This window comes from Bactrocera latifrons, unplaced genomic scaffold, assembly GCF_001853355.1.
Source record: "Bactrocera latifrons isolate USDA-ARS-PBARC rearing strain unplaced genomic scaffold, ASM185335v1 scaffold_20, whole genome shotgun sequence".
Classification (NCBI taxonomy): domain Eukaryota; kingdom Metazoa; phylum Arthropoda; class Insecta; order Diptera; family Tephritidae; genus Bactrocera; species Bactrocera latifrons.
The window spans coordinates 378982-395213 of record NW_017535519.1 but is presented as its reverse complement, the minus strand read 5'-3'; the positions used below and the strand labels follow the sequence as shown (position 1 = coordinate 395213).

General features: G+C 35.0%; 3 protein-coding genes and 1 long non-coding RNA gene across 7 annotated transcripts in view; 1 reads left to right on the top strand and 3 right to left on the bottom strand.

Moving 5' to 3' along the window:
* Window positions 1-87: 87 nt before the first annotated feature.
* LOC108967984 (gametocyte-specific factor 1 homolog) lies at window positions 88-1051 on the bottom strand. Its single transcript, XM_018931698.1, has 2 exons — window positions 689-1051; window positions 88-548 (listed from the first exon to the last, which is right to left on the bottom strand). The coding sequence occupies exons 1-2, from the start codon at window positions 866-868 to the stop codon at window positions 237-239; spliced, it is 492 nt and encodes a 163-aa protein (XP_018787243.1). The 5' UTR covers window positions 869-1051; the 3' UTR covers window positions 88-236.
* A 370-nt stretch (window positions 1052-1421) lies between these two features.
* Window positions 1422-2719, bottom strand: LOC108967998. Its single transcript, XR_001993296.1, has 3 exons — window positions 2237-2719; window positions 2001-2174; window positions 1422-1932 (listed from the first exon to the last, which is right to left on the bottom strand). It is a non-coding gene; the product is annotated as an uncharacterized LOC108967998 (long non-coding RNA).
* A 1649-nt stretch (window positions 2720-4368) lies between these two features.
* Window positions 4369-6666, top strand: LOC108968044 (probable 60S ribosomal protein L37-A). The gene is made up of 3 exons (XM_018931798.1): window positions 4369-4468; window positions 4751-4886; window positions 6396-6666. The coding sequence occupies exons 1-3, from the start codon at window positions 4466-4468 to the stop codon at window positions 6536-6538; spliced, it is 282 nt and encodes a 93-aa protein (XP_018787343.1). The 5' UTR covers window positions 4369-4465; the 3' UTR covers window positions 6539-6666.
* Window positions 6667-6745: 79 nt separating this feature from the next.
* LOC108968042 (nose resistant to fluoxetine protein 6) overlaps window positions 6746-16232 on the bottom strand; it is a 49148-nt gene continuing 39661 nt past the window's right edge. For all 4 annotated transcript variants that reach the window (XM_018931794.1, XM_018931795.1, XM_018931796.1 and 1 more), the window contains exons 5-13: window positions 11497-11705; window positions 11340-11419; window positions 11097-11281; window positions 10861-11021; window positions 9309-9477; window positions 8851-9044; window positions 7666-7982; window positions 7453-7601; window positions 6746-7376 (exon numbers count right to left, since the gene is read on the bottom strand). In XM_018931794.1, coding sequence (XP_018787339.1) covers window positions 7089-7376; window positions 7453-7601; window positions 7666-7982; window positions 8851-9044; window positions 9309-9477; window positions 10861-11021; window positions 11097-11281; window positions 11340-11419; window positions 11497-11705 — 1752 coding nt within the window. In that variant the 3' untranslated portion in view covers window positions 6746-7088. The remainder of the gene's footprint in view (window positions 7377-7452; window positions 7602-7665; window positions 7983-8850; window positions 9045-9308; window positions 9478-10860; window positions 11022-11096; window positions 11282-11339; window positions 11420-11496; window positions 11706-16232) is intronic.

Sequence of the window (16232 nt, the reverse complement as noted above, 5' to 3'; positions counted from 1 at the left end):
GTTGAACATATGTAATATTATGTATGTAATTTGTAGTAGTGAAGCGTAATCAATAAGACATTCAATTTAGAATTTTTTGATGATACGTTATTTTGCATTTCAGGTGACGATATGTATTTGTAGGTAGGTTTATTAAGTTAAAACTCAAAAATTCCAAATATAATACAGTTAGTTCAAATGAAATCAAATTTATCTTGAAATTGTCTTATGTAAACAATGCACTTCCTCTAAAGAAATTATAAGTTTTGTAATCGTTTGCGTTCAGCATTACGAAATGCAACTCTTTCTGATGGTTTCATTCCAACAGGTTGTCGTAATACATTTGATTTTTCAGCATATGCTTTAGGATCATATGATGGTACGCTTGGCAGATCGTCCCAATTTTGGGATGTTTCCAATTCAAAAGAAGTATTTGCAGTTTGCCAAGTTGAATTTGCTTCTGTTCCGTTGTCATTAAAGCTGGTGCACATTGATGTTCCAGATGCATGCGAGTCACTACTTTTAAAAACTTCAAACGACTGACGATTTGAACAGGTACTTACGTGCCACTGAAGTGAAAAAGAAACAAATGACCAATATTAATATGTATGGTATTTATTGTATTATAAGAATATTGTACGTATTATGGATTTGTTTTTGGAGATTAGTGGTACATTCTTTCGGACACAAAGTCATGCATCTAACTTACATCCAACTCTTGTTCATTCACCCGGTGTGTCACATTGAAGGGACACACAACCTTTTTAGCGTCTGGATGCGACTTTCGACAACGAACTAGATGAACTTGAAAACGGCAACGCAATATCTGATGCGATAGATTATAAGGGCAGGTAAGAATATCCACTTCTTCACCCACACGACGCAACATATTCAAGCAAGGATGTTTTATGGATTTGTGTTGAAACAAGATGTGAAAGATCTTGCAAAAAAGTTGTATTATTTCAACCCGACCTCTGGAGGAACTGTAAAGCCATGGTACAAGGGAGTAGGGAAAGTCCCATTTACCATAGCAAAATAGGCATTCACAGTCCTTAACCCACGCTCCAAGTGTACGTTCACAATAAAAACATCATGGCCACCTCTGGTGAATAAGGGTGGCGAGAGGTTAAAACGGGTTGCGTAAAGCAAAAATGCTTTAATATTAAATTATAAATTTACAGTACTATATTTATACATTTATAAGTAAAGAATGAAATTTAAGCTGTTATCAAAACATTTAATTATATCTTGTTGATATAAATAAATATGCTAAATATTTTTAAGTGTTTTAGTTAACTTATTCATGAACAAAGTGGAAATTATTTTTGATAATGAGTGGACCAAAAGAGATAACTATTATCGAAAAATTTGGAATTACATATCATAATAATTCGGCTGAAGAGTAAAACACAATTTTTATTGCAAGATAAATAAATATATAATTATAATAACCATGTTTCTTATATTTTAAGTATACATTTTTGTAATCACAAACTACATACACTTTTTATGTGTCAGAATTTAGCTATACGCCGACGATCAGGAATCCTACACGTTCCCAAATGGAGTGTTTGACCATCCTAACAGATTTTCCATATTATTTTTTAATTCTAAGCTAAGTTTTTAAATAAAAAGGATTCTTAAAGGAATTATTTTTTGATTTTGCAATATCTCTATAGTAGTAAAAAGTAGTTTAAATTCACTTACGCAATTCTATTTTGTCACGCTCAATAGCAATACTGGCATATTTGAAAAAAAAAATGAAATATATTCACTCAATATACAACTCAAATTCCTTAATTTTTAATAGCGGTTCATTATTAACCAAATTACATTTTTTTTTTGTTTTTTAAAGTTTAATTATCAATTTCCACATCGTTCATAATCGACCATACTTCACAATTGTACACCCAAATGACATCAATTAATTCGCTCAACTGGTAACGTTTTGGTCTGCAAGGCGGGTGTTGAGTGTTTAGCATATTAGAAAGTATGTAAATTAAAATTTGCTCAAAACATACCCAACAGCTTGATCGGGATGTTAGCGCAATTGACAATAGCTTGTGCAACATCCGAACAGCACATTCACCGTAGTAATTGCTCTTCCAAACCCTCAAGCACAAAGCTCATTGGTTTGGGACTAGCTTTTAAGGCAGACAAATAATCAAATGTTGTACACCAGCTTCTTTGCGATTCTATAAAAAAAATTAAAAAATACATGGTAAATCTTTTGAAATAAAGTTTAATTTTAGCTTACCTAGCAATGCGACGTGCACCTTCCACGAGCACGTCATTGAATTTAAAATTTGGCCTCAAATTCAATACCAACTAAGTTGATAGTTACATTTGACATACCTTGACCGTTCCCACGACAGTCGGGTCTACGAAAACCGGAACGGACCCGGATTTTTATCCGGCCAAGGACTGTGAACTCGGCAGAATTCTGCCGTTACAACAACACAACAACATAGTTACATTTGAGTACTTCACAGCATCGCGTATCACTTTTCATCTCTTAAATCATTGGAACAGCACCTGACACATTATGCAGCAATATTAACGAAGCCATGTTTAGTTATTTCGTACTTTTATTAGAATAAAATCCCAGTAGATCTGTTATTTATCTTCCTAATGGAAAGTTGCACCCAGATTCCAATAAGTAAAGAAACCATAGCAAAGGATTGTCCCATGAAATAAATGAACACAAATTGTTTTGCAAAAACCTGCGTTATGATGACAAAACTATAAATATGGCTGTGAATGAGCATATTCTGGACCCCACCATTCGACATAGTTAACATTATTCTCTGGTAAACTTACCACAGTTAAAAAGAGGCATAAATAAAAAACTTAACTTTTCATATATTTGCTCATATTGTTCTCATATTTAAAAGTACATATTAAAATAAAAATATTTTCTTCTGAAAATATATTAAAGTTTTATATATAACCAATATTTTTGGAACAACTTTTCCATTAATTTTTAGAAAATAACACAATGCAACCATTTTCCGGTTAAAAGTCGGCCATCTTCGATTCCAATAGAAACCCAACCCCGGACTCCCGTTTACGTTTCAACAAAGGTAGTTATCAGCTGTGCCTTTGTTTACATAACAACAGCTAATAGTGACACTACTCCTCCCTACGTCCTGTAAAGATGGGGCCATCATAGATTTCAAATTAAAAAACAATGTTGCCAACTATTGCATGCAGAGAAACTTCAACATAAAATTTTTGTTGGGTTTTACTTGCATATACCGTTACAATATAAATCTCTTAAGGATTATTCGTAATACCATGTTCAGACCGACACTTAATACACGATTTCGGCTGTTGAGTGGTTTATCCCACTAATCTTACAAATTTATAAAGATTTCGCCATACAAAAATGACAGTTCAAAATTACTTCATCGGAGTGATTTGAAACTGACATACGCTAAAGCTCTTTGTGCGACTCTGATTAATCATCTACTTGTCAGCATTGGAAATCTATTACATTATCACAGCTGATTTCTTAAGATATTCCGTGCGATATTCTCTAAATTTGACAGAGACAATTTTTGAGACTTGAGTCGATTTTGCTATTCTGTAAGTGATAGTCACAAACTCTATTGCATTTCATTATTCAGAGATGTTTTTATACTTGAATGAAAATAAATATGTCGATAACAAATATTAAATTTTCTATAACATAGTCAAAAAACATAACTATCAATAAAAAATAAAAGTATATGTTGACTTTGTTTCATAATATTAACGAAATTTATGTAAAATTTATTTATTTTTAACCTTTTCGTGTTTGAGTTGATTACAAAATATAAAAAAAACGACAATCGATTAATATCTATGGTGATCTCTATTTAGCATATTAAAAAGGCAGACAAGAGTTCTTTTTGGTTTTGCGACTACCAGGTCTCAAATTTGAGGCAATATTTTGAGACTAAAACCAGAGACTGTTTACAGAAGACAGATTCTGTTTACAGATTGACTACTGTGCATGTACATTCATTCTCAACAAAAAAAAGTCTTTATAATTTAAAAAGAAATTATAAAATCTATTTAAAATTTACCGTCCCCAACAATTTAACGTCAAAATATGTATTCAAGTAAAATGACAGTTAAAACAGGGTCCCAATTGTATTTTTGCTTGACATTGCAAGCAAATAAACATGGGTATTGTTCTGACATATTTTACAGTCCTTGCAAATATTCTTCAGCGTGTGTATTATTGTGTCGATGCATTGGGTGGAAAAATCTGCAATTCGTGGCCCGTGCAAAGATTTTGCAAGAGCAAGAGAATACCCCTAATGTTTAAATCGAATAATAATAATCGTTAGGAATTTCTATTTCAATTCCATTAATGATTTTAGCCTTAATCTATAAGGCAACGCCAACTTTTGACATTTATGTTCGCCATATTGGTTTTCAGTTCCAATTCGTTCCAATAGCATTTCTCTCTTTCTTCTACGGCTGTTCGCCATCCAAGATGGTAGGTCAAATTTTTATGGAAAAATCTTTCTATTTCTGTGCCATCATGTAGTGAAAATAAGTGAAAACCATTGCATTTTCAAGCTGAAATGTCAATTTGTCGAAAAATATGCTTATTTTGAACTAGCAAAATAAATACCTCAAAGTTCAGCCTTTTATAAGATGTGCTGAGCCAAAATCTCTTAAAGGAGTTATGATGGAAAATTTGAAATAGTGAATGCGAATTAAACGTACTCCACTTGATTTGGATCAAAATTACTAATAACAACTCTTTCTTCTATAGACGAAAGGTACATCAAGCTTTGGTAAACGCCATAATAAGACGCACACTTTGTGCCGTCGTTGCGGACGTTCATCCTACCACATTCAAAAGTCAACATGCTCCCAATGTGGATATCCCGCTGCTAAGTTGCGTTCATGTAAGTATTTAATTTAATTGTATTCATATTACATTGATCGAGAAGATTTATTTTTAAAGAAAATGAGGTTACCTTCACAGACGTGGTTTTGCTACACAATTCTCGATAGTGTCATGATAGTAGATAGAAAAAAAAGAAGTGCAACTCGACGTATGGCGTTACAGATTTGGTGCTATTGGAACACTTTACTGTGTCATTTACTTGCAACACTCGTTTACTTCAATCCTCATACAATTTTATGCATTTGAACTAATTTGTTGTTAACAACATACCAGTGTTCTCCAATTCATCTATTAATTCGTTAATTCGAAATATATGCGATTCCTTTGCATTGCTAAATCTGTACCTACAGGTGTTTCCAACAGTCAAAGTATTCAGTACGGTCGAATTGGATATTTAAGTGCCAAAGAAAAGTCTAGTGTAAATTTTAGAATAGCATCCCCGATTTCGGTTTTAAAATTGGATAGATTTCCTGTCATTTGGGTATTATTTGTTTTTTTTTTTTTGGTTCTGTAAAATCTACTTAATGTAACAATGATTATTAGTTGGAATGCAACCCTTTTGTTATTGTGTGAACAAAAATAATTGAACAAAAATTAAATATTGAATAAAAGTTATTTTAACAAAATTTAATACAAAATAATTGGTTAGAAACAAATTATCGAAGGTTAGTGGACATAAAAGTTATAGGTATAAAATTCATTCTAAATAGTTGAATTTTTGAACTTTAAACGCAAATATCTCAAAAACCATAAGTCAGCGGCAACTATATATGTGAATTTTCTTGATCTGGTGGACCTCCTCTATCCGCACATACCCATCTTAACCCCGAAATCGGGGGGATGTTATTCTAAATCCAAGCCGTATTTACTTTGTTTTATACATATTACATTAATCGAGAAGATTTACTTTTAAAGAAAATGAGGTTACCTTCACAGACGTGGTTTTGCTACACAATTCTCGATAGTGTCATGATGTAAATAAAAAAAAAAAGTGCAACTCGTCGTATGGCGTTACAGATTTTGTGCTATTGGAACACGTCTACTGTTTAAATAAAAATTGTTTACTTCAAACCTCATATGTGAATTAATTTGTTATTTTTTTGACAAAATACGAGTTTTCTCCAATTCATATATTGATTTGATAATTCAAATATATGCGATTCCTTTGCATTATCAAATTTGTACCTACAGCTGTTCCCAAAAGTCATAATGCGTACATTAGGTCGAATTTTGAAGCACATGTTTTAATGGGAACCTTTAGTTGACACCTTAGGAATATAATATTTAAAGGGTTATAAAGTTGAAATATACTGTTTGAGTAATATTTCTTGAATTTCTACGATTTAGTTATATGTATGAAAGTGGCAAATATCTCCTATCTTACCATTTATATTCAGCTTAATTGAAAAACGCATGGCAGCTTAATTTTGCAATATGAATTTTTAAAATCACAATTCTTGCTTTAACTATAATAATATTTCGTTTAAATTTTCATTTTATTTTGCAGACAACTGGTCAGTGAAGGCTAAGAGGAGGAAGACCACTGGCACAGGTCGCGTGCGTTACTTGAAAGTGGTCAGACGTCGTTTCCGCAACGGTTTCCGTGAGGGTACCCAAGCTAAACCCAAGAAGACCACCCAGTCTAAATAAGAGACCTAACATGTACCAACGCTTATTAGTCGATGTTTGTTTGTCTACTGTCTGGGGTTGATTTCTTTTAAGGAATTGTTAAACTAAAAAGGAGATAAATAAAATATTCTGTTTTTTTGTAAAAACAATAGCATGCATTTTATTTAAACTTTTTGTGCAAGATACCGCAAAGTAAATGTTTTTATCTATTTACAATTTGTTTCTCATTTCCAGTATGCTTAAGTGTCAACTGTCAAGTTGTGGATGAAAATAAAAGCTTCAGCAATGTTAGTTTGATGTCCAAAATGTTTAGGAAAATAAAAGAAAAATTTTGTTTCTAAATTATATTTGTTTAATATGGGTATTTATAAATTAAAAATTATTCTTGGACAAGTTGACATACTTATGTACATAACATATAGAAGGTAAAGGTATGTAATTTACAGCAGTAAAGGGCGTACGCATCACAGACTTATGGACTAAACCTCGAGCTAATTATTAAATAATGACTTAATTACGAACTTTAAGCTAAATAAAATATTAACCAGTTTATTGAACTAAAATCTAATGACTATTCGCTGTGTTCATGTGTGACTTTCCCATTTGAAGTCGTACTGTTGGTCAGTGTTGTGGATGCTGTGGTGTTTGACTCTGACGTGGGATATGTTTCTAATAATTGTGGTTGTTTCGCATCGCTACTGATTTGTGTTGATGTCTTCACAAGTCCATTTTCCAGTTTTTTGCTCGGAGCGGGCGCGCGTTTGAAAATAAGTTTTTTAATATTTTGGAATGGCGCATCGAAAAAGATTGTCAGCGCAACCGACGCAAGGAATATGCAAATAAATTCATTGGTATCAAGCTGTAAGGGTATTTTGTAAAAAAATATTAAATATTTATTTTTGTCAAAAATATGTACATATGTGTGATGTACTTACAATGATGGAAACGAAATTGTAGTAGTGATGAATGTGACGCCGGCGGCCAACATTAAAGAAAAATACCGGGAATTGTGTTAGGTAAATGGCGTAGGACAATTTTGTAGACACTTGAAAACCCTTCCATGAAAGCATCTCTGTGAATTTGTCTAAGAAGAGGAGTTAATAAATGAGCAGTGATAAAATAAATACTTTTTGTTGAACTAAACTCACTCTTATAGCCATTATGCGAAACAAAAACGATCCACGCAAAGAATATACACCAAGCAATCGGCGCAAATGCTGCGTATATGGCCGCGTGTGTAGTGTTGTACTGGTAGTTGATGTCGCCCATTGGCGCGGGTCCCAATAGCGAAACAAGTACACATGCCGTGGCCACTACCCAGCCAAGGCGTAGCTGTGTTTTCGTTAGTTGTATGCCACGGTATTTACGCAAACAATAGCCAAGCAAAATGCCCATGATATATACTGTAGAACGGTGTGGTGGGAATGAGTACATGTAGTCGGCTGTGCGGAAGAGGCGTTGAATACTGAATGTGAAGTAAATGAGCACATAAAATATGATTTAAAAACTCGTTCGATATTTAATATCAAAATTCATATATATTTTGCGAGGGATGAACATAAAATTWATATTATATTATATTTTGGATCGAACTAAAGAAAATACAAGATGGAACGTTAACATCTTTCATTGAAGCTATTATACGCTTTACAAAACAGATAAAAAATTATTACTACAAGAACTTATTTCACATCGACAATTTGTACAGCTAGTAAATGCTACAGTGGTAAGATCTGAAATATTTCTTTGGTTGAATTGTTGCTTATGATAAATACCCTCGTCAAATAAAAACAATTACCATACAATGACTTGCTTTTGGTCCATTAGTTTGAAAGGAAGCTACATACATTTATGCTATAGAGGTTCGATCTGAACAATTTCTTCTGAAATTGCACTATTGTTTTAGGCAATAATACGCGCCAAATTTCTTGAAGATATCTCCTCAAATAAACAAGTTTTCTTACAAACACGTGATTCCGATCTTTTAGTGAGTGTGGTATGATAGCAGCTTCTTGCAAAGAAAAGGATGTGAGCACAATTTCTGATCGATATGTCAAAAACTGAGGGAGTAGTTTGCGTTTATACAGACAGACAGGCGGATAGACATACGTCCAATACTTGACAGCCTTTTCAACTTGTCAAATACAACTTTTGCCTGTTATGTATCCTGACAGTTGTGGAATTGATCCAAAGTTCCAGTGTAAAAATTTGTTATTTACCAAATAATAAAGTGGGAATTTCAGGCAAACAATCAAACCATAACTCCTGCTTACTTTTTGAGAAAGCAAATGTCTAAACATTTACGATTGGGAATGAAAGATATGGTTACTCACTTTGTACCAAAGTATATGTAATTGGACAGCTGATTTACGACGGTGGTGTAGTAGCGAGCTGCAGTTCCAATAGCGCCGAGTAACAGCAAAGTGTATAAACCCTTTCTTGGCCATTTCCACAGGCCTAGTATCATTAAAGGTGCGACGGCAAAGAGTTCGGTGTCAATGCCCAGGTGATGGGTGTGTGTCAAACACTGCAATTAGTAAAGAAAAGTCTTAATAACTGAACAAGCATTCAGTTGTATAAAAATAGATCGAAAAAATTTAACTCTCATCTCTCTGTATTAACTTTTAACCCAAAAAATACATGTAGTTTGATATTTTCTTTTTATATAAAAAGTAGCTAGTAGTGAACTTTTTAATAATACATAACATAATGCAGTGAATTTGCTCTTTTTATGTCTTAGCACCCTTTTCACTTAAGAGATTTCAACATTTGCCCTTTTTTACAGACTCACCATTTCACTGAAACCGAAGTAGTTGTGTATGAAAAGTAGATTACGCCACCAGTTTCGCTTACAAATGTCCGCATGATGCCCAACGACCAAGTTCCATTGCGGTCCCGAACCCCACAATGGTAGTACAAAAGTGCAGAAGAGTATGAGCGCGGCTAGTGGGGGTACGATACTGCGAAAGAAGATGCAATTAATCGATTAAATTAAAGTGTTTTTTTGTGAGTCTAAGTTGGCTTAGAGACATACATATGTAAATTTATTTTAAATTTTAAATTTGACCTAACATCATATTAATTCAGCCGAAGACAAATAGTATGGGAAGGCTGATATTCCTAGACCGAATTTTCATCGGGGATCTTAATATAGATTTGTGTAATAAGTTTGAGCCTTGAAACACGGCGTTGTCTCCATTAGCCCTCGTTTTATAATTTGCAGTATTTTCATGGTCTGAAACAAATATCTAGATCTTTAACATGTAATTTTTTGGTTCCTTTATTACTGTTTTCAAATATACTAAATAGATCAATAACATTACAAACAGCCTCCTTCGACAAGTAAGGTTATGTTAGATTAAGGGGTCGATCGTAACAGCGATCTCACTTGGAAAATCTTCATAAATCGACAAAGCGCTTTGAGCCGATCACAAACTTTTTTAGGCTACCTTTGTGAGTTTCGGCTATGTCTGCTGGTTCGCTCAAGGTATGTTTTAGGTTTAGTCTTGCAAAGGGAAAAAAGTCTGAATGTTTCCACCTCACCTTCTTCATATAACTATGACAACTTGCGTCTGACAGGATTTTTCGCCTTACCGCAAGAATGACTGAATTAGAAGTGAATCAGACTTGGTGTGTGAAATTAGGTTCGCATTGGCCTGCTTCTTTTTCTTTAAAAATATTTGTTTTATATTTCCTCAAAAGAGAATATAATATTCGTTTTTTGGGCTATTGGCAATCAACCTGCAAAGCCGATGTGCTAGCTAGGAAACGCGATTGGATAGGGAAACGAGTCGGTTTTCAATGTTCTCTTGAGTTCTAGCGTTAAACTTATGAACCTCCTTGTCCTCCGCGAAATCCTTCTGGCCCTGAGTGCACCGAAAGAGATACTCCGAACTACTTGCTCTTAGCAAAGTCCTATCGCCGCAATTGTAGATATTCAGACTGGACACTGCCCAATAGGTTTACATGCGCTGCGGATAAATATTTTGTCGTACGCTCTTTGCCAATTTGTAGAGTAAGGCTGATCACTTTCTTCTCTATCGCCTGACTTTTGCTAGACTGAGATCGGCAAGCCTAGTGAAGTGATTGGAATTGATAATAACCGCCTGTATTGAAACATAGAATGTTGCTTGCGTCATGTAAATCTTTCTATGCTTTCTTAGCGCAAATAAAATTAGATGAATCGATACCTTTATTTTCGAACTATAGTAAAAATTAATTATTTATGAGTGTAGAAGACAATTTACATAATCTTTATAAATATTTTTGTAAAATAAAAAGAAAATTTGATAATGTTCTTTTTGTGACCTAAATTGTTTGCATAAAATTGCCATAAAACTCACCGAATTAAACGACTGACATATTCATTTCGCAAACGCACTGGTTGCCCCTTGTAGAGACGACCGAAGAGTGAGTATGCTGTCAACATACCACTAAAGAGTAGAAATGGATCGGTGTAGAGCGAGGCAGCACGTCCAATTACGGTCCAAGGGCGGCCCAAGCTCTTTTAAAATTTAAAGTTTTTATTATACATATGTATATGTACATAGGTATGTAATAAAAAGTTAATTTAGCTTACCTCCGACATTTCCGTACGATTATTATAGGGATTAAAGAACATTGCCATCGATTTGTGTGAGAAGAGCAACATTGACGCATTTAGAAAGCGTATGCCATGCACCGCCTCAATGTCATTCGGCGAGGAGCTGGTGCTAAACAGCCAACGTAGATTTTTGTCCAAAGAGAAGGCGGTGAACCATTCATCTGCAAGTATATTGTAAGTTTAGAAAGCATACCCCTCGAAAATATAATACTAATTTACTCGGCTTTTGATCCGCTTTGGTGCAGCGCTCGTAAATGGTCGATAGCACAGTAATGGAGAGTATAATGAGAAAGAAGCGTCTAGAATCACAACAATATTTGTTAAGTTCAAGTTTTTAATTTAAATGAATTTTTTCGCTCTTGACATTAGCACTCACACGGCCCATGTTGTATTGCGGTCCCATGGCTTGTTGTCGCGCACTTGACACAACTTCGGCTCGACGCGCACTTGGAACGAAATGCCGGTGGAAGTAGTTAAATTGTTCAGGTATTCCTTAACCGTGTACTCCACGTCTTGGTAGTTGCAAGCGTCCGGCACACAAATGCCCCAGTTGATCAGTGAGTAGCGTGGTACACGATGGCCAGGCTGCAAATAAAGATTTTAGTGCAGATATGGTTAACTCGATTATATTTCATAATACTACAATTGCATAGATGTGAAATTGTAAGTAAGTAAGGATTTTTTCAAACTACACATAGCCATGAGTAATAGAGATAAGGTTGTGACACGCTACGTCAAATGTCAAACTTTCGTAGTTATTGTAAAAATTCGATTCATTTTGTTCGGGTCGTCACTATTTTATTGTCCGACACCATTTAAAAAAGATACGAACTGAAATTGTTGTAATATTATTTGGTTTTATAGGAAGTAAAAAGGAGCATGCAATTGCTTCCTCGGAGAATATGGTCGGACTTTGCAGAATAATGCCCGATGATTGGAATTTAAGTGTGCTCTGTCCAATCCACAAAAAGGGAGACCCCGCAATCTGTGCCAACTACTGTGGGATTAGCTTCCTCAATATTGCATATAAGGTTCTATCGAGCGTATTGTGTGAAAGACTGAAGTCCACCGTCAACAAACTGATTGAATCTTATCAGTGTGCCTTTAGACCTGCAAAATCAACAACTGACTAGATTTTTACCATACGCCTAATCTTGGAAAAGACCCAAGAAAGGCGCATCGACACACTATCTCTTTGTCGACTTTAAAGCTGCTTTTGACAGCGCGAAAAAGAACTGCTTCTATGCCGCAAATCTGAGCTTGGTATCTCCGCAAAGCTAATACGGCTGTATAAATTGACCAAAAAGCTCCGCAGGATCAGGTAGGACCTCTCTGAGCCATTCGATACCAAACGAGGTTTCAGACAAGGCGACTTCCAATCGTGCGACTTCTTCATTCTACTCCTGGAGAAAATAATTCGAACTGCAGAACTGAATAGAGAAGGTACAATCATCCATAAGAGAGTTATATTGGTATGATTGACTTCAACACCCGCATCGTTAGTTCTGCTTTCTCCAGACTGTATAAGGAAGCAAAACAAATAGGTCTGGTTGTGAACGAGGGCAAGACGAAATATCTCCTGTCATCAAACAAACAGTTGTCGCACTCGCAACTAGGCTCTCACGTCACTGTTGATAGAGAGTCAATGTGTTTTAACTTGAATACCTGTCTATGAAAGACTAAACTCCACGGTGCTTTCTATTGCTAGAAGCACGTAGATCAATACAATGAGTTGATCAGCTCCCCAAAGCATAAATGCATTTTGCATTTAATCCTTGGTTCCAATTGGTTCGGGTGGATAGGGACACCCTAGWCACCTTGGTCGGGTACGAGGCCCATCTAAAACCTATGCCATACTTTGGGTACGGCACCCGGCCGCAGTGCGACTCCACATTGGACAAAATGCCCTTCCTGCATTTAGGTATAAACCACAGCCACCACGAATCTCCCCAAAGGTCCAAACCCAATGAGCAGTATGGAGTTACCTCCAAGGGCTTACTGCTCCCCGTGGTACCAGGTTATAGTCTTTGGTCTGACTTTGTAACTATTTGCTACTTCCAGTTGAGTYYCCGTATAAACTCAATGACTGGTTGCATTTGGAGCTGTGACAAATGCCTTATATTTTGAGATATAAATATAAAGCTTAGAATTTGACTTCCAGCTGAATATTATAGCACTTACCTGACTTAGACCATGTTGACATCAAAACATGGTCTCTAAAGCCTGACATAGTGCATATGGCTTATAGTCGCCTCTTACGACAGGCATACCTTGTCGCGGGTATATTCGGTTTCCCCCCGCCCTGGAGGGGTCCCCCCTACCCGCAGGGGGAGTCACTGTTGACAGTCATAACTTTGAAGTCGTAGATAATTTCGTCTATCTTGTAACTAGCATTAACACCAACAACAATGTCAGCCTCGAAATTCAACGCAGAATAACTTTTGCCAACAAGTGCTACTACGGACTGAGGCAATTGAGAAGAAAAGCCCTCTCTCGACGAACAAAGATCAAACACTACAAGTCACTTCTCGTCACTCATCCCCGTCCTGTTATATGACGTGCAGAGAAATGAACGATGACAACAACTGTTGAGTTGGCGTTACGAGTTTGCGAGAGAAATTTCTGCAGAAGATTTATGATTGCATTGGCAACGGCGAATACGGCAATCCGTGGAACGATGAGCTGTACGAGATATAGGCCGACATTGACATAGTTCAGTAAATTAAGAGACAACGGCTACGCTGGCTACGTCATAATTTCCGAATTGATGAAACCATTTCGGCTATGAGAGTTTTCGACGCAGTACCCGCTGGGGGAAGCAGCGGAAGAGGAAGACCTCCACTCCGTTGGAAAGACCATGTTTCGAAGGACCTTGCTACACTTGAAATTTCCAATTGGAGACAAGCACCGAAAACGAAGAATGGCTGGTGTTGCAAACTCGGATATAACCACGTAAACGGTGTTTACATCAATAAAGAAGAAGAAGATTCATTATTATAGTATTGGAAATTATTGGAGAGAGAGAAAGAGATAAATATTCGAGATTCGATTGATTTATTCAGGAAGAGAGAGAGATAATAAAAGCTGCTAATGAAGATTACCGTCTCGTCTGACTTTAAAAATTCTAAGCTCAGATTTCTTTCACGTTTTATAATATTTACACTAACAACTATAACAATAAGTCAACCACAGTTGCTAAATAATTTTTTATATGTCTTTCTAGCCAATCTCTGCGATCTTAATGAAGGCACAATGCTGCGTGAAATGAACTCTTTGTTTAGCTCGTGAACTAGCGTTTTTTTTATTAGTTGCATAATTTTTGTTTCATATTGATTTTGAATATTTCGGAGTATAATTAAGTTTGCGTGCTAGTCAACGAAACATTGACAAAGCAGATGTTAAAAAAAACAACAACGCAAACAGTTGTTAATAAACCGTTAACTATGCTTTGAATATACTATCTGAAAACTCTAATATGGAGAGAAATATTTTTGGCAAATAAAAGTTGAAGTTCAAGTTCAATGCGTGCAAGCAGCTGTGCAGGCATAATTTTTGAAAATAAATTTGCATGATTCGTGCAAGCAAATATGGGAAAAATTTATTGTTTAATTTATGACGGTGTTAATTTTTTGCTTTAATACTACTTGAGCCATTCATAAATCGATTTCGATAGGAATCTGGTTAATATTAAGTATGAAGGAGATCTTTGAATCAATACCAAGTATCATGACTTCACCATAGATAAATCAATTTTGGTTTTATGAGGCAAAAAATTGAATTGCTAAAAAAGCATCTCAATTTCAGCTTTCATTCACTATTTTTTACTTTAATTATGAGGAAAATTATCTTTCCGTCTGTATCAAACTATATCGACATGCTTAGAGAGCTTAGACCAACACTAACTGTTAGTGGATGTCGAAAGAAAATTGAATAGCCAAATATCAGAGCCATCTTCTAAAATAGGAACGGTATCTAGTCTAATATCACTGATATCCTACAACAAACTACAGAAAGTTTATATTTAAGGTCCTATATATTAATAAAGAACCTCTCGAAGCTATTTAATATTAAAATAAATTCTAAAGTAGTCCGAAAGCGTAAACAAATAGCTTAAACAATAATTTTAGATAGTTTCGCATTTTTTATTTTATTAAGTAGTGCGATGTTCAGAACTTATGTTGATGAAGAATACGACGAAAAATCTAATATTACAACCAAGCAGTCAGCATATGTCTATTTTGCCCTGCACATTATTTCATTTCTACTGTCATTTTAAACATTCATTAATTTTTTACACATGGAATCGGCTTAGGCAGGTAGGGTGGATATCCTGCATCTAAGAAGATCCATTGTGATTAAACAACTTGTTTGTTGGTAAAAATAAATATTTAAGCTTCATGAACTTTATAACGATGTTACAGTAGCTCAACTTGATGGACGTAGGCCTCTGTATGTGTCTAATGTTGTAGCAGCTGCGGCAGAGGAAAAACACATTTTTGAATCGGAAAACCCAAGAAGAGAAAAATAATAATATCGAGTTGGAACGGATCTAACCTTTAGTGGTACCATCGTAACCAAGACTCGCAAATCGCACTCGGAAGGATACTCGTAAATTCTTAAAACTGGTAAAGCCAATAATTTGTAAGACTTCAAAATTGAGCATTTTTTTCAAAATTATCTATTTGGTATATATTTTAAGCTATTAGAAGCAGAGCAAAAAATAGTTGTAATATGAAACATGTCGGATAATTTTTTTTGATACGCATGAGAATCAGTAAAAGTTTTTTCGTTGAGTTTCTGAAAATTATTATTCATGACGGTTTATTGGGGTTTTTAGAGAAAAAGGCACTATGTTTAACTTTAATTAGTAATAAGAGTGGAAAGAGGAGAGGAAAAGTCTCGCTGATTCTGTAAAATTGTAAGCATTTTTCTTTCTTTGTCATGTAGCAATAAAAGCCTGTTCGACTTATATTTGTTTTTGCTGTAGTGGTTAGAATAAAAGTTATTAGTTTTGACGATCTGACATTTACTTCCAGAAAAATTCATTATTTTATGGTACTTTTGCTTTTACTTTTAGTTTTAATTTTAATTTTAATTTTAATTTTAATTTTA